The sequence below is a fragment of the Falco biarmicus genome, chromosome 4, assembly GCF_023638135.1.
Source record: "Falco biarmicus isolate bFalBia1 chromosome 4, bFalBia1.pri, whole genome shotgun sequence".
Classification (NCBI taxonomy): domain Eukaryota; kingdom Metazoa; phylum Chordata; class Aves; order Falconiformes; family Falconidae; genus Falco; species Falco biarmicus.
The window spans coordinates 21,098,862-21,118,253 of NC_079291.1; the positions used below are offsets into that span (position 1 = coordinate 21,098,862).

The 19,392-nt window shown below is 38.6% G+C and overlaps 1 protein-coding gene across 11 annotated transcripts in view; it reads right to left on the minus strand.

Annotated features, from left to right (window-relative positions):
• The window catches only part of AMPH (amphiphysin), a 120,806-nt gene that overhangs the window by 63,907 nt on the left and 37,507 nt on the right, over positions 1-19,392 (minus strand). For all 11 annotated transcript variants that reach the window (XM_056334677.1, XM_056334676.1, XM_056334675.1 and 8 more), the window contains exon 2: positions 809-889. In XM_056334677.1, coding sequence (XP_056190652.1) covers positions 809-889 — 81 coding nt within the window. The remainder of the gene's footprint in view (positions 1-808; positions 890-19,392) is intronic.

Genomic DNA, 19,392 nt, shown 5'->3' on the forward strand with positions numbered 1-19,392 from the left:
TCACCCTCCAGTGTCTTTGTATATGTGCTCTAAATGATAGCTCACAGATGACAGATACCTCAGCTGATACTTACATAAAAAGACAGTTTTCTTGGTAGCATTAATGCAACTCATGGTATTAATTTATATGAGAAAGCTACTATATAAATGGTCACAATTAACCACCTTGGAGCCCAAAAGTCTGTCCAACAAAGCAAGGAGTAATTGAGGCTAGAATTAAGATTGCATTGGGAGTAGATCACTAACTCTTTGGGGCACCTTCATTTTCGTGTGTTGTATTTACAATAAGAGTAATTGAGCACTGCTCCACAGTAGTGCTTCACCAGCACTGCCACCACAGCCCCCTACACCAACGGGGAGCATAAAAACACACAGCAGTCTGAAACTATTAACTTATTCACTTTTTCTAAAACTGATATTATTATATACCACTGATGAAAATAATACGCAAAACGAAACCAAGGAAATATATCTCTTTGCAAGAAGGCAACTACAAAACTGCATTTAATTGGGGCTGGGTTCTGTTCTCAGTTACGCTGTTGAAAATGTGCTGTCACTGCTGATCTCAAGTGGTTTGAGCATGATGGTGTTATATTCAATTACAATATGTCCTTTTATTATGAGCACATTTCTTAGACCTCTGCTTGCACAAACCAATTGTTCTTTATTTTTGGAAACAGCAGAACAAAACCTTATAGCCCTGTAAAAAGAACAGTTGTACGCTGTAACAACTTCTTTAAAATCAGCAAGTTCAAATATACTGCATTCTTCTTAAGACACAATTAAAGAAACTGAAAAAGTGACTGACCTCTTGACGTTTGAAATTTTGAACATATTCTTCAAACTGTTCATCTTTTGTTTCATCTGCTTTTCCCAGTTTTTGAAGCACCTATATTGAAAACGAAAAGGAATAATTTAATATTTATGTCACAAAACAAAAACACTGCTACGTTCAACACTTCTGTTCTTGCAGTTAGGCTCTAAATAGCATTTTATTTTTGGGGGTGTTTGTATATACTACCGTTTCTGAAGTTCACACGGGAAATCATTTTGTTAAAATAAAAAAGGTTAAAAGCAGGAGTATGGCATGTGCATGTAAGTGTGTAAGCATATTTCAAAGTACGGAGTCCTTAGGCATATGTGTTTTTTTAATGAAGCAACTTTTTTTTTAGCAAAGAATCCCAGGGTTTCAAAGCAAGAAGAATGAGAGAAATTGGCTGGCACTACAAGCCAATTCAAACATTCAAACAGAGAAAGAAAAAAAAATAATCAAGTTTCATTAGTTTTTTTCTTCTGTTTATGGTTCATTGTATCAAGTGGTATTAACATTATCCTTATCTGCATGATTTTCAACGTGAATTCATAGAGAATAAAGAACCGTAAGGCTGTGTGAGAAGTTTTTACCACTGATGCTTATTTAAAACTTCTATTGGTGTTCATATTTGCTCCCCTCCTTAATTCAGAAGTGGATTGTCATCTACTAGATAATTAATATACTGCAATATATCAGCAGTAAGGGCTATTCATGTGATAACAATCTCAAAAGTAATTTGACACAGCTACACTTTACACTGCATTTAACTACAATAAATGCATTCAGTTATTAAATCCTGACACTACCCATTCATTTTAATATTGAAAACTTCTAGGTAGCTGCAAAGAGGCTTCACTCTTCTTGTCAAGCAACCCATAAATTTGTATGAACTACTTCTATGTGGGATGAACCGTCTCATACAGTGGTGTTGAGATCATTCTCCCATGACAAATTGACCAAACTTTCCATTTTCACAGGAAAACCCCAAACCAAACAAATGAAAAACCCTACAAAACAGAAACAGTAGAATAAACATATAAGCATCACCACTTATTCTTCTAAAAAAAACCCCTGAACAGCTTCAGTCCTGCCATATTGTCTCTCCGACCACCTGCCTCTCCTAAGCCCAGCCAGCCTCATACCACAAAACCAGCTGCAAAAAGGGGCAGCCAGCACTGCCATAGTGGAAAGCAGGGGTCAAGGTGCTCACGAAGGTGATGCAATGCTACCTGTGGACCTGGCCTATGGAATTTCAGGGAAGTTTTGATGTATTTACACCAGAAAGAATGACATCAGAAAGGAAAAAAAAAAAAAGACAAAAAGCAGCCTTTTGTGGCAGACAGCTGCATTTTAGCTTTTCATTTCCCTGCCTCATCTGGGCATTTTGGGTTGCTTTTAAGCCTGTTGACTAGTCCCAAAGTCCTCATACACTCTCATCACCAACGTCTTCATAAAATATTAAAAAGTATCACAGATGGTTTTACAGAGGAATCATTTAATTCAACATTCCAAATCATCACAGGCCTTCACATGGCTCCTTGTCACCAATAAGCCTAACAGCCTGACCCCGACTGTGGCACGACTTTGATCCACACCAGGCAGCTGTACAAAAATCTAACATCTTTTCAAAGAGGCACCTGCCAGGTAAGCCTCCTGACCACAGCAATATATTCAAATCATGTTCACAGGAACAAGTAGCAGGCATGTTCACTGTAGGCTGAGCAATTCATAACGTAGGTAATAAACCATGGCAAAAATGATTGTGATGATAAACTTCTTTCTCTTTCCCAAAATATCAATGGCACACACCCATGTCTCCAGATGTGCACTCAGGCACAATAGTACAAGGCTCAAAAGGGAACAACCCACCTCTCACAGCACCCACCTCTTATGCTTTGGGTTTTTTTCAATCCTATCTCCGACTTTCAATTTCTCTACAGATATTTAGCTGAACTGAGACTAAGACAGCGTTAAAACTTGGCCTCTGCAAAAACCAAGACCTAATCTTAATCCAGGGTTACATTAAATAACTATTAATTACATAGATTCCCAACTTTCCTAATCCTAACCCAAACCAGAACTACAGATATGTCATATGACTGGAACTAGAAGTTCCAAGCCAGAGGCTTGGCATCAGCTGAAGATACTTGCCCTCATGGAAGCTCTGCAGCCCATGCCATACACACAGACAACTGGGGTTCACTCACTCTTTTCCTACATGCAATCCTAATCCCACCCCACAATTCTATACAGAAACAGCAGAGCAGACCAGAGCTAGAATAAACTATTTCTCACGGGTCCCTTTAGATCCCATCCATACAGTCCCACAGACCACTGAATGTATAGCTCAGCCTTTTATAACCAACCTAATCGTAACCATGACTTTACTACTGGTAGTCTAAACAGAGAGGTGATCAAACTGAAGTCAAGTCTTAAAAATTGATCTACCTTTCAGGACTTATTTGTGCACTTCTGTCTCAAAGCAGAAGTCTCTTGTCAACAGAAGCGTACAGTTTGGTAACCACCTACAGGGTGTCTTTGGGGTAGGTTTAAGGCCAGATTTTCTACACTACACACAGGTTCCCCTAACTCAAATGCCTCTTGCGGGTAAGGCTGAAATAAATTTTAGACATTGTTCATCTTGTTATATAGAGCACCTGGGTGAAGATTAGAGTCAGGATCTGGTTTAGGGCTAGGGTTAGGAAAAGGCAAGTAGACAGCCTGCTAGCATTAGGTTTAAATATTGATCAAGAGAAGATAGACTTAAAAGACCCAGGTCACTGGAAAGCATCTGATGGCCCATAAAGATAAAATGAAGGCTGTACCCAGGAGCAACAAGTGCCTAACCTCCCCCTTCAGCCTCAGTTCAACCACCCTTCTAGATAAGGATTAGATTTAGTAACAGAAATAGCTCAGTTTATTGGTGGTCCCTGAGGGCAGGAGAAGGGTAGATGGACAGTGTTTTGCAAAAGCCTTGGAGTGTTCTATAATATGCCAAAGAAAGGAGGTCTGGACAGATAAGTGGATAATATTTTCTTGTAGGCCCATGTAGTAGATAACCAATATTGTGGATTTGGATGCAGGCATTGGAAAAAGAAAAAGCAGAGGAACCAAAGCTGTTGCTGAACATTCAATGGCCCATAGGGCTCCAAGGAGGCCTGGACTTGGAGAAGGCAGGTGGCTAGCAATTATTTTTTTTCTTAGCATGCCTGTACAGAGAAATAATTTTTGGTGTTAAGAGTTAAGAACATCTGTCAATGTGTATGAACAGTCTGTACCATTTAAAATAAATTAAAACAATTAAAGAAACAGACATGAACTGAACCTCAATAAACATTCTACAGTCAAGTATTCTGTAGTCTTTTGAAGACTATATAAAATAGGTGGTGAACATAATCACCCTACCCAAAAAAGAAGTAGGTGAAAAGATACCCCATTTCATATATTTAGACTAAATCATGCACCAGTAAGTTTTCTTTTAAAGTGACATATAAAGACACAAAAATAATGCGAGGTGGGATTGGGGGGTGGGGAGGAAACAGAGACAGACACAGACTTTGAAATTTGAAACAGCTGCTTTATTTTTTTCTTAACTGTGGTCACCAAATGTGATATTGTACAATTTCATGAATGCACTGATTTACATTAAGGGTCTAAAATGAATATCAGTGTTGACCCAGCATCTTGCTAAGAATATATGAACTAAATACTTAAGTCTGAATTATTTAATTAGCACTAAATTAGCACTGAGAATGAAGTAAAAGATAAATTTGATCTGATGGTAAACCTAGATGATGCCGAAGGAACACATGTAGAGAGGCATTGTCTGGCAATGAGGTACCAAGATAGATAAGTGACAGATTCTACACAAATACATAAAATTTGAGCAAGAACATCAAACATGTCTGATAACATTCAGAAATGTCATCAAGAGTACACATCTAGATACAAAACACAAGAATATTCCTATTTGGAGATGGTGCATCTTTAATAAACTCTTTGGAAGACATAAGACTGAACACTTCCTCTTTAGTCTTTTAAGTGCCTTCATCTACCAAATAATACATTTCAGTTCTATGAAGGTCTGAAGTGTTACAAAGAAACAGTAATATGCTGATCTTGATGTAAAATGATGAATTTTATAATGACTCAATGTTGTTAGTATCTGCAACATACCAAAGAAAGGGAACTAATATAATAGAAAAAGTTACAGTTGAGCTTGAGTAAGCTTGATTATATTGAAAACTTTTGTCTTGTGCCAAGGATGACAGTGTTACAGTAGCTGCTGAGAATACCACCCGGACAGGTATACCCATCCTCCTCTAAAAAATTTTCAAGACTAGCAATTCAAGGAAAGGAGGAAAAAAAAAAACAACCCACACACAAAAAACCCCACCCAAAACAACTCTGATTGTCTGATGTAAACTGTGGTCACCCAGAGCTGCCTCAAGAGCAGCACAGCTCCCTGCACTGCAGCAGCAGTAGGGTGGACAGGAGTTGACAGTAATCTCATCACACATCCCAGCATGCATCATCCCCAGTCATGTAGCAGTATTCTAAACAGCCGCCAGCATGTTCAAAACTATTCAGGGCAGGAAGACATGACTGCTCGGAAAAGACTACCCAGGACAAGAGTTTATTAGAAAATCCCAGGACTGTTAAAACACTAAAAAAGCTAAGCTAATCTAACTCACAAGTAGCACTGTTTAAGGCTACTACAGAATAACCTCAGGATGAAAAGCAAGACACACACTTGTGAGAGTCCAAAACCATTGTCATGGACTGTCCAAAAATCTTCTGAGAACAGCAAAGTACTCTGAATCTCCACAGATGCAAACTCATGCGTGACTTTTTACTAGTGCTGTTCTTCATTTTCTCTTTGGTTTCTCTGAGCAAGTTATAATTGTATATAAGCAATAGGCATTTAAAAAATATAGATTCCAAGAACTTTTTGGTATTGTATTGATTCCTGCAGAAATTAATTTACACGGAATATGACCTAAAATCTCAGGGTACACGTGCAAAGCAATTGTTATCATAGGTGGGGAAGTGATAGGATAAACAAAGTGGGTTTTGTTTGGGTTTTTTTTCCATTGTTTTCCCTCCAAGAATTTCCATTTGAGAGTGCTGGAGTAAGTTTCTGGCTAAACAGAGCAAAAGATTAACATTCTTTGGCTTTCATGCTAATAAGTTAGGCAGCTGAGCACTTTAGGGAGAAAAAAACCACTTTCTTTTTAGAGTTAAAACCTTGGGTTTCCAAACAAGCTCCGGTTTTTTTGCGCTAGCCAGAAACTGTACCATATTTAATATTATTAGGATTTTGTAAAGTAGATCAGCAACCAGACATACCCAAAAAGTATAAATTACTGTATCACACAATTAAGATACGCATCTGAAATAGGCAGTATATTACTTGGTTTCAGTTCTGCTGGGAATATTTTGATCCCAACACAGCTCCAATGCAACAGGCTAAACCACTTCTCTTTTCCAAGAGGTTGACTGAATGTCATGCTTTCCACACTCTCCAGCCACACAGTTTCCACTTGCCTTTGTACTGCTGCTATTCCACCATTGTGTTCCTGCAGAAACAACAGCTGACAGTGACAAATATTTGCCCAGGCCTCTGTTCTCATTAATATCTGTTGAAGGGTTGTGGAAAAAAAAATCTCTTTGTCATTGACAGACTCTCAAAAGCCCGAAAACCTGTTTAGTAAAATGCCCAACGGTCTGTTTTAAGACAGCTATAGAAAATGCAGAAAGACACTCCAATAAAGCTCTTCAATGATAAGCAATTGTTTTGTGTCATGCTAGTTCATAGCAGAACCACACTAGCTATCCCGAGGACTGCAGCTGGCAACCAGGCAGACATGGGAGGTGAGTCAAGAAGGGCGATGCTCTGGTCTGTTGCAGTCTCAAGAAGATCCACTGGTGCATAAAACACAAAGATAATAATTTAAGAAAGCACGCTTTAAATCATTAAGGAGCAAACTATGACATTCCAATCCAGAACACACAACACCTTTTTAAAAGAAATAATTGCCATGGAGATGGCCAATAAATTTACAAGAGCTCAGTCAGACACAGAAGAAAGCAGAAGACTTGCAAGAAACACCTACGCTTTCACTCTGCTCTGGTCATTCTCTCTTCTTCCTCATCTTCAGCAGTCCACATTGTTTCCATTACTGATCTTCAGAAATGACTAAACTTAGCACAGGTTTCCAGATCAACCAGACAATCTCTTACTATATCTTTTACTGTACTAGTATTTGTTCCCCATTTAAGTTATCTTTTACACTGGGCACAATTACCCTCATTTGCCCACCATTTACAGTTGAATTTCATTGCTGAAATTGGACAGAGTGGATTGTATACTAGGAGAAAGGTCATCACAGTAAACTGCAATTTGGGAATCTACCTTTAGTGGAGAACTGCAACTCCACAATTGCTATCCTAATATATGACAGAAGCAGTTTCTGCTGCACAGTGTCACAAAGCAAAAGAGAAGTAAAATCTTAAAATGCATTAATGCATGAAATGTGGCCCAAGCAACAGAAGAGGGCAGCTGCTAGGTACCAGGCACTCTGCAGTATGGAAAAGCATAAAAGCCACTCTACAGGTCAGACTAATCATCCATATAATACACCAACCTCTCTCCACCTTTCCTCAGAAGAAGATGCCTAAGGAAGATACATGACAAGTGTGCAGTGACACTCCTCCAGAACCCTCTCCCAACCCCTAACAAACTGCATTTCAATGAATTCCTGATGTGGGCTCTTTACATTTTATAGTCCTGATGAATTTTTCTTATCGATGGATAGTCCTGCTGCTTGCAAAGCTCCGATAAGGTATTTGCTGTTTCAAGAAGCATAAGGGTTCACTTTTCTCATGGCTGCTTTTCTTTTGTTAATTTTTTGTCAGCTTTTGCTTGCTAGTGCTTTGAGAATTGTAAAATACCATGATGTATGGAAACAATTTGCTAACAAATGAGAAGAGTACTGAATAATATCCAGACAAGGATAAAACACTACGATAAGATATACTCTCTTAATGAAAATTGAAAGAGGAAAACCTGGTCCTTCTATGCAGCCTAAATGACAAATACAAACATTATGCTATGAAAGATGATTATAATAAACTTTCTGCAAATTACAGAATCTAATTGTACAACGTTGCCCAGATAATATAAAAATACTCTAGAGAGATCCACAAAATAAACAAGATTATGACTTCTCTCAGAATGAAGCCACAGACTTCTACATTAGTCCTTGGTCATTTGGTTAAAACCAGAAAGTACTTCACAGAGAGCAGTGACTCACACATTGCAGTGCCCCACAACTGCACAGACCCTTGCTCACCCTTTTCTTTGCAACATCCAGCAAATTTGGTCTACTGGAAGTAGACACCCTTGTAAAATTTAACACACTAGTAGGTGGCTGTTGTTCTGTGTGTGATCCCAAGAAGTCCAGTCGTAAAACTTAGCTGGGCAGAAGGAATTTAAAGAAACTGAAGGACGAGCTTTGAAGTCCATTAGGTCTCATTATGCTGGTGAGAAGGGAAGGGATACTATGAAGACAGTTATGAAGATGTACTGCTAGGGTCGTCTTCTGCTTGTTTGCTAAGACCTTCACAGGGTTTAACACTATGAGCCTGTCCCACATAGTAAGGTGGCTCATCAGACACTTTGCATGTATTCTGAAAGGTGCTTATTCCCAGTGGATGTGAAAGCCTGGTTCAGCTTCAAAGAACTGCCATGTACTTCAAAAGGTAAACAAGCTCTTAGAACAGTTTTCCCCAGTCTGCTCTGCATGACTGTCCTGTATAATAAAGGACAGCATCCAGGTAGAGATGCTGGAATGGTGCACAGCAGGTGATTTTCACGGGATATAGCTTGGAGACAAAAACAAAATGGAAAGAAATGTGAAACAACATAGACCAAGATGTAGAGAAAGAAAAAAAAAAAAAAAAAAGAAATCAAAGAAATAATTAAATGGAAGAAAAAACATTGAGACAATAGGGACCAATCTAAAAGCAAAGAATCAACTTTGAGAAACCGTGGGTTTGATTTATTTGCCTTCCCGTAGGCATCTCAGATGGCACAGGATGTTTCAAACATCTCTGTGCAGGTGGCAAATATGACACAGGACCTATGGAAGTGTCTTCTGGAAAAGCAGCTTGAGGCAAGGCAGGATGCAACTCAAGCAGCCTATGTGTGGGCAGATGAATTGAGCTATTAATATCATAGCAACATCTACAAGCCTCAAACTTCTGAATATTCTTTTTCCTCACAAAATTTCTTAATGCAATAATAGTTCATTCTTTGCTCACTTTACCATTGGGGAAACAAGATACAGGAAAGGCAAGTAACATCTACACCAAGTTCAGAGGAAATTAGTCACAAGCCGTGTACTAAATCTGTTTGAGGCTAGCACCTTAATCTCCGGGCTATCCTTCTGTGAAAAGGAGTTTCGTAGTACAGAAATTTGCTGTATTCAGATTATCTGCACTAGAGCTAAACAAAACAGGGAAAGTAAAGAAAAAGGCATTTTAAACAACTGGAAAGACAATCGGTTTGCCCTTCTCTGGCTATTGCTGTTCTCACATTTCCTGAAAAGACTGATAACTTCTTTTGGCTGAACAAGAGCTAAATTTAACTGCCTGCACAATCACCAATGATTTCCTTGGCTGAATTTCTGTGTCCCTCACTGTATCCCAAATAAATCAAAGTGCTACTCTGCCGAATTAATACAAAGTCCTGTCAGCCACTGTTGTTTCTGCCTATACTTACTCATATAGCTGAAAAATACCCGGATAGATTTCTAATAGCGACCAGAGGGTCTCTGCCTTGTAGAAACTAGCTGTGCATCCAGGCTCACTTACATGTTCCTCATTATTTTCCTCCCTCTTACCAGCTCCTCCGCTTTCCTACTCCCATTTGGTGTGTCCTCTATACTTACTGTTGATCAGACACTTTCCTTAATACTGCTCCCTCCAAAAAATAACAGCAACAGAAGAAATGTTATTTACTCCCCTGATAACATTTCACTCTATTCATGTGACAACTTCATTTACTGAACTTCTATGCACTTTTGTCCCATTTGGACTTCAAGGTTTTCAAAGCAGTAGACTATCTGATCCTTTGCCCTTTTATAGCATCAAAGACAAGGGCACTATCATCTGGATTTGTTTGACAATCCTACCAAAAAGCCATGATTAATAATTTCTCTTCTGATGTTTACGTTCACCTGGTGACCAGCTAGCTGCTCTGCTGTGTATTTACTTGATACTCCTAATCTTTAAGAACTAGGGAAAAAGGCTAAAGCAGTCCCTAGAAAAACGTTTCTCGTCATGTTTTCAAAGCATAAAAAGTAGCATAGCATCAAATTTGATCAAATGATCAAATATCAAAAGATGGAGTAGACTGCCTATATAGAACGTTTTAAAAATTTACTTCTGCCATCTTGTCAACAGAAGACTAAAATCAACTACAAAGACATGTATCTTTGTGCACGTATCTGTGTACAAAAATCTTTGTGCTAAAACAAACAATTCTGTCTCCGGTACAGAAGGGCCACTAAAGCTCATCCTTGCACAAGAAGCCTAATATAATTTAGCCTACCAAAATCCTCAGCAGTGATACCTGACAGGCAATCTGTTATCTCTAAATTAATCAAGTATTTCCTGGGCCAAGAAAAGAGATTTCAAATATAAAATTGTGATTTACCTGTGGCTACCACAGTTTTCACTTTATTAATTAAACATTTAAATTATACCTGTAAAAAGACAACTTTGTTCTTTACAGACTGTCTCTCTGGATTTATCACAGCAAGTATGTGATGTTCTTCCTCTCTGCTGGGAGTTAAATAAAAAATAATCAAGCAAAAAGCTTTTCAGTCACAAGGCCAAGATCACATTCAATATAACAGGCCTTGAACTTAAAAGTACACATGCATTCTCCCACTGTCCAGTCCCACAGAAGATAGGTAGATAGATATATGACTTTTACTTTATTTAGCTCTGATTGTATGCTTTCAGTGGATCAAAGAAATAAGGAAACCAGACTTTCACTTTTAGTGATGTTTTCCAGGCTATTTCCCCTTATGTCACATTGCAGTACCTGATTTTCTGTACTCAGTTCCGATATCTAATGACAGTATTTCCTATTGGTCTTGACTAAACTCAAATGGAACCAATTTATAATAAAATAAATGGATTTTGGCACCGAGTGTTAGTAATAAAATGCAATGTCCCCTCAATAGAATGATATGATGTTGGTAAATGTCATCTGATAGCATTATAGGTATCTCTAGGTTACTTCTCATCACAAAACGCAGACAAAAGGTAATTTACAAATGAAAGTCATTTCTTCAATGTGGAGGAAGACCAGATAAAAGCTTTTTTGTAAAAAAAAAACAAACCAACAATCAGAATTGCTGGGGAGGAAAAAAAGATAATCTGATTTAACAGAGACATTTGGATTTGATATAATACGATTTTTCTAATGGTTGCCTGTGAGATTATAATCCACAACCTTAGACCCAAAATTACAATTACGTCAGTAACCATGCATAGATGATGACAGACATGAGAGTTCAGCCATGCCTACATGGGTAATTAACAGAGCTCACACATTTTTCATTGCAGAACCTCAAAGAGTTAACAGGCGAATTAACTTTCCTTCCACTTCACCATTACATCTAGAAGACAGGCAACTAGTGGTTGTGTTTTATCAGTTTGGCTTCTAAATTAATCCATATGCTCCGAGTAGCAATACAGATGCTTAATGTTGACTGCCTCCTCCAGTCTGAGCTGTGACATTTCCACAGATACTCTTGCTCCTTGAGAAAGCTGAGGCTGGAAAGAGATGCCCACATTTGGTCCAGCACGCACTGAGATGTGGATGCTGCCCACCCTGAGGCTCCTTCACATCCAGCAAGGTCTGAATTTCTCTCTGTAAACTTGGGGCACTCTTCGTTACAGGACTGATATGGTGGAGCCTTGGGGGAAAACTCAAAAGTCTCCAGCATGGTTTGGTGGCTTGCCAACAGAATATTTCACCAGCTGTTAAGAGAGTCTCAAGTCATGCCACACATAGCAACACAGAACATGAAGATAACTTTGTCTAGCTCTTTGCAAAACATTTTCCAGATTGATATTCATCTGTGAAGGAATTTATTGTTCATAAATCGTGTATGTATTGCACACTACTTATCAGTGATGGGTCTGACACGGCAACACTTGCTGATGAGGTACTCCACCTTTGGGATGCTCCAGACCTCTCTCCTCACCCAGAGGAAGACAGTGACACTGATGTAACACTTCCAAGTAAATTCACTCCTCTTTAGATGGAATGATAAATACATTTGATTCAAATAATTGAGAAAATTATCCCCCAACATTGCAAAAAATTAGATAGACAATATATATTTGGTTCAACTAATTCAACACCTCAGGAAATCTTTGTAGCCACACAGGTTGGTCTGTCTTTTTTAAAAATAGCTTTTTCAGAAATTTACTGATCTACAAGAGATTTATTTCAGAATTATTGGAAGATTTTGTGAAGGCATGATCTTATAATCACAAATTCCTCAAGACCATCTCTATAAAGAAATAATTAAACCATTACAATATGGCTAGCATTATGTGCTAGTCAGATATTTTTGAAGAAGGTTAGCAGTTTTCCTCCTCATCACTTCATAGAATTACTCAGCATATTTGCATTACTGAAGGTCAGACAGTACCTCACAACAGTGAAGTATTCTTAAGCTGTTCAGTACCATAGTGTATTCCTACTTTTCTCATTAATTGCTGCTAAGGATAAGTTTGCCTGTTTTCAAGAGTTTATGTGCATCATTTCTTCATGCTCACCCCAGCTTGTGGCCTTTTACTTACTGAAAAGGAAAAAAGCTCTGAACTGAAGCTGAGGTCAGCAAGGACTACCAGCAGTGGTGGTGTCAAGTGCTCCAGCTTTGACACCCAGACTTTGCATGAGACACCGCAGGCAAATTGGGCTTTATCCCCTCCCGTGGGGCTTGGGACTAAGACTCCAGAATCAGCCCTCAGAACAGCTGGACATTGAAACAGATGTGAAGTTACTCAGATCAGCAGCATGCATGGCACAGGTAGGGTCTGCTTTCTAGGGAAGTTTTTTCTTTGCCGAGCAAACAGCAGTCCCGTTCCACTCAATGTACTTCTGTAAAAGCAACACACTTCAGAGCTCTCTAACAGTCAGAATTTCCAGGCAAAAAGGTGTCCAGAAAAGAAGCCTATCGATGATGGAAAACAAACAGCATGCACGCACTGCTTTACTACAGGAGAAGCCATGTTTTTCTGGGGTTACTGCTCATCTGGAGTCATGTTCTAATGACTTTTAATGGTCCTTACTCAGGCAAACACAGACAGAAGGATGTACCAGAGTGAGAGTGAGATTAACAAGGAGAAACAATTCATGATCTAGACAAAGGACGTTTTCATTACAGAAGAGAGGGTTAAGACAGGTAAGAAAAAATAGCACAGACTCTGTAGGTGTAAGGAAATGTAGAAAACAGCACTTCCAGAATTGGGACAAAAAGTAACAGTGGGATGCTGTGGCCATATAACCTGTTAGCATAGTCACCAAGACATGCTGGAGAAACAGCAGCAGCAAACTGAGGCGACCTTCATCAGCAAGCCCTGTGCTGCAAGGCCTTTTAGACTCTTCAGAAGCAAATTGTTTGCACTGAGGCTGAAGCCACGCTTCAGCAAATGGCTCAACAGAAATCTTCATCATCACGCATAAGATGGAAGGAACTTCTTCCACAGGAAATGGGCGCAGGCTAGTTACTGCTGAAAATCACCAGGGATATGGTACCTAGCTGAATTCAGCTGGAGGTAAGAGGACACTAAGTTGAGTCTTTCACTTTAAGTGTCATGGAAGAGCATGGAACTGCAGCAAACAACTCTAGCCTTGCTTCTTCTGAAGATCAGCTGTGCTGGTGTCCTGCATCCAGTAGCAAAAAAGGAAAAATTATCACTATTCTCCAGAAAATAACTTTTAAAAAGTAATTAATTAATTAATTTGGAAGATCATCATTCCTGCCTTCCGTTTACTCTTTTCTACATTGAGCAAATGCCATGACTTCAGCCTTTCCTTGTGGTCAAGTTTTCTAACATTCAGCTATTCTCTTCATTTTTCTCTAGACTCTCTCCAGTTTGGAGGCAAATTTCTTCTCTAGGAATTGTATGTCTACATTAGACTTTCCTTAAATTACTCCAAGTCTGCAAATTCCTATTGACTTTCCCATCTTTTCAGTAGCTTTGAAAATCAGTCATATGTAGGAAAATACTTAGAAAAACATTTGATGTAATTTAAAGTCAGTGGTAGAAAGAAATGTGTTAAGCACTGAAAATCAGCCTACACGTGAACATGGATCTGAAAATGGCATTGGACGTGAAAAAGCAGAAAAGGAGATTAAACTACAATTTGATATTCAGGGCTAAATCCTATGGAAAAAACCACTTTGCACATCTCTCATCAAAAAGGTATCAATTCCTCAGTTTCCCACTCCATTTGGAGCTCAAATGTACAGTCAGTCTAAATACTCCTATCTACCATGATCACCATAGTGACTATCTCCCAAGTACCTTGTACAATAACTCTGGATTTGATTGTAACACCTCCATTTCTAGGGGGAAGAAACCGAGGCACAGGAATTGATTAAGCATCCATGCCAATCTGTAATTAATCATGCAATATGCCAAAAAGAGAGCTTTAAACTGAACATGTAGATGATGTGGATCAACACCATGCCTATACAATACTCTCAACAACTATTGAGCACACCAAGAACTAAAAAGCCAGGTATAATAGAGTACAAGTATATTAGAGTACAAGTATATAAAAGGTACAAATCTCGAGTATTTCACTCAGGTAATTAGATCTGTGGATCTGAACGTGTGAGAAAGATGAGCAGAATTAGTTTCTCTATCACTCCCAAATATAAAGCCATACATATGGCAACCATTACTTAATATTGTCTATCATATCTAGTCAAGCTGTCATATTTCTTGTAGCAAAAAGTTAAAAGTTAAAGACACTGGTGCAAAAATAAGTAAATCAAAGCTCACTGGGAATAGTTCTGTAAATGTAAAGCCTGATTTGTTTTTTTTTTCCTTTGTATAGATTGTAGCCCCTGAAATATTCAGCTGTGTAAAATAGCTTCTGCAGCAAGTACTTTCTTAAAAAGACATGTTTTAAGTGATTTTGATTATATGCTTTCATAAAGGAAGCTCTTCACATAATGAACCACAATGGCATTAAATGGCAAGCAGAACTGCAGGCATTTATTTATAAACATAAATGTAACCTCTGGCAGCTACTAACAGATTAGAAATGCACCCACAGTCATAACATTTTGTTCGTTTATAGGAATATAAAGGAGTTTTTATAGGAATACAGAAGTATTTGTCACCCACAGGTACTGAAGGATGTTAGACAGAAGCACGTTAGGAAACTCTTAAGTGTCTTTAAAAAAATAAATATTGGTTTTGTTATTTAAACATATAGACATTGTTTCCAACTAAGAAAGATCACTGCATGCACTGCAATAGCACAGAAGCTTGTTTAATGGAATAACTAAAGTTGCAGGGCTAAATTATCCTTCCGGAGATGTTTATCTGTGGTAGCTCCAGGAATCCCTTCACTGAGCAAGACCATAGCTTTAATGATGCTTTAATGATGTAAATCCCTTCAAAGCCAATGGGATTAACCACACAGAGGGAAGTATACTGTGGTCTTTAGACCCTGACCCACGTGTAGCAGAATCAAAGCCTGCCAGTCTCATTGGAGGGCTTCTGAAAAATCCAGACTGATGCCAAAGACTTTCTAAGCATTTACACTCAGGGTGAATATTCCGATTACTAGATGCCTTACGCTGTTGCAAGCTAAAAGAAAAACATCATCTAGGACGTTGAGTACTGAAACAAAAATTGATCCAAACAACTCTGTACAAAAGGAAGGAAATTACCTTCTATACCCTGCAAAACAAACTGAAACTAGAAGAGGGATGTACGACATAACTCTGCAGTAACACGGAAGTGATCCATGCTTGTGACTGTCTCCGTTTTGCCTGCCTGTATGGAGCAGAAAGCTCTCCAGTTTGCACCCTAAAACGTGTTCAGACTCCCTAGAGGTCCCCTTCAGCTTGAAAGGAAGCATCACCTTTTATAACCAAATATAAGCACTGTCCTTATCTGGTATTTTACCCTGTTAACCAGATGCTACAAAGCACAGCATCAAGAGGACTTGTGAGAAATTTGAAGAAATGTTTTTTAAATACCACAGTGAAGACTGCTATCAAGTCAGTCTCAATTTAACTAAAATATCGGTATGATACCCAACTTAAAGAGTATATATTGCATATACTGTATATGAACTGTAGATACAGTATATCTATATAACTGTATATATATTGTATATACTACAGTTGAACATCAGATCTGTCCCTAGAAAGCCAGCTTTCCACTCAACAGTAGAAGGTATTGGTGGCTGGATGCTGAGGTATGCAGAAGAAGAGTCTGCTACAAAAAGGCTGAAAAGGAAGGAGATGTACCCTGCTCCGTGGTATGTAAACCCAAGTGCACCTGTACATGATGCCAAATTATTGTAATATATGACAGGAGTATTATGGACCCTTTCTTGATCCAACATACCTATGAAGTACTTGTACTTTACTCTGAGCCTGAACACTTCCCTGCTGATGAATTCCACCTCCCTGCTCCTTTCATACAAGATGGTTGTTAGAATGGTACCTGAAGGCAGCAGCTCCCAGAAAGACTGTGGTTTCCAGGGAAAGAGATAATTATTTTCAGAATCGTCTTACCTACTATAACAGTAACAAAATACTGTAATAGATGTAGTGTATTCCACAGCAAAAAGTCCCATAATAGCTGACATCTAGAAGTTGTGGAAGTTGGTCAATAGTTTGCTTCTTTTATAATGTATTTCTGATTATTATATTATACACTATGAGATGCAGTCTATTAAATTTTGCCCATCGCTTATCTCTGCGCAGACAGTGAGATTGCTGATAGAGCTAAAATAACTGTGATTCTCCACGGGGACTATGGGAGGGGAAAAAAAGAAGAATGGTACCTACATCTATGAATTTTTAGAAACAAAAGCCTTTAAAGGACTCTCCATCAATGAACAGGATCATGGCATATCCTTTACTCAGACCTTTTTATAGAGGAAAAAAGGCTCTTCAGGTATTTGCAGTGATCTGGTTGCTTACTCTGTACCTTAAGAGTGGTTTACAACCTTAGACCACAGATTTTAAAAAGCTGTCAGGCCGCATTTTTCCACGAGGGAAAAGGTACCAAGTTGTTAGAGTTAGTTAGACTGGACTTTCTCAGAATAACTAACTCTTTCCTTGTTCACAAAATGCAACTATTGCAGTAGTATCCTGGCACCAAGTTTCCTTCTAAATAAGCAGCATTTCCCCTCAGCAGAACAACAGGTACTTTAGACAGCTAAAGGTCTGCAAACTTTAGAATAGGGCCATTACACTGATTTCCTGTCACAGGAGCAGTTTAACATGAAGTGGTCTACGTTTATACTGTACTGCAAGGTCTTATTCTAGAGCAACCTACTAGTATCGCCACTGCTCTGACCTTGCATGTAGGATACCCACTGTAATCACAAGGCTATAAACCTGCAAGGAATGAGGCACCCATGAGTAAGTCTGCCCAAGGATATATGCACATACATATATATACACAGCCATATATATATGGCATATACACACACATATATGAATGTGTGTCTCCAGTGGCAAACATTTTATTTTTTGTTTTAGTATATATGTGCACACACTCCCATACCTGTATATACACTCTCCAGTACACTCTAGCCTCAAAACTGGCATTCAATCCATGGTACTCGAGTGAATCCAAGTTAAAAACCCTAGAAACCTGTAGAATGCCAGGTCCTCAACACCTACCGTTTTGATCTAGAAAAGGATCATCAGCAGCTCAAAACCCTGATGTAGACACAGCCTATGTCTCCTGGCCTCCAAGGAACTGGTAAAGACAAAACTGATTGCACCGTGTGACTTTTTATCCTGGATGGGAGAGCCTTGGGGCCAGTCTCTGCTTCAGGTGGGCACATCTGGGTGGTGTGGCATTAAATTAACCCCAGTCTACATAGCACCTCTGCTACAAGTACATGGTATAGCCCCATTCAGGTGTCATGTAGTCCAGGAATGTCCAATTTTGGAATTGGGGGGGGGGGGGGGAGGGGGGTTGTGGTTTTGTTTGTTTGTTTGTTTTGGGTTTGGTTTTTGTGGTTTTTTTTTTTTTAAAAAAAAAAAGCATTAAAATCACAAATGAGGGTAGATCATATAATCACAATTTCTGCTGTTCACCTGTTTGCAAAGATTCTATAGAAGACTTTTTACTTATCCTTTGTTACAACTGATATGAAATAGTTTAAATAAAAATATAAGTATTAAAATGGCATAATTATATAATAATAAAAATCTTAAACCTACTCGTTCAAGTCTCCTTGAAATGTATAGTTTCTAAAACAGTTCCACCAATATATGCATAAGGTGCAAGTCAATACACTAAATGGGGCAAATTTTTTTTTTTTATTTCTCTGTCGTGTTTATCAGACTTCCTTTTACAACATGAAGAACTCCATTTCTACTGAAATCTGAACCACAACATTAAGGAAACGTAACATCATCAAGTATCACACACAAACATCTTCTGACTCCATTAATAAATTAGAATGCTGTGAGAAAATAACACAGGAAAAGCTTTATTTAATACACATAATAAACTCAAGGAATCAGATGTTAGTGAATTTCTAATTCTTAACGAACTCAGAGCTAGGAGACAGAAACCTTGAGCTGACTTACGACCAACTCTGTTGTGATCTAAACCACAAACACATTAAAATCTGATGCCTTTTTTAGGCTTCTTGTCATGCTGAGTAACAAAACTTCAGGACAAGACTTCTGTATCAGCACTCCTGGTCTATTTATGCCCCCTCCATTGTAATTTCAATGTGACTCCTGCTCATTTAATCCATGCAATGTTCTTGGCTGCTACGATTCCTGTAGGCCTGCAGGTAAATTGATGAAAATAAGGGCAGGTGATTATGTGAGGTATTCTGAAACTGTGACAGTGCTAAGGCAACAAAAGCTGAGGAGAGGCATCCTAGAGGAAAGGTTGCCTGCATAATGATGCTACCCCTCTGAAGGCAGTTCTTGCCAAGTTTCACATGCTCTTTTCTGTGAAGACTCAGGGCTCTACATCAAAAGCTCATAATATGCAACATAATAACAGGACAGAGTTGTTCTTAGCTTTGTGCCTTTTTATAACTTCTATCCCTTATTTTTTCTTTGGGAGATGAATTTTATGCACTAGATACCTACCAAGACTGATAACCACAATGGAAATCCTGGCTACTGCAAGAAATCATGTTAATTATTCAGTAGATGCCATTGCTTCCTCAAATTTAAATTAATCCCAGCCCCTCAGCAAGTCGCTAGGAGTCCACCAGAGATGCTACATTTTCATAAAAGTAGCGAAGCTAA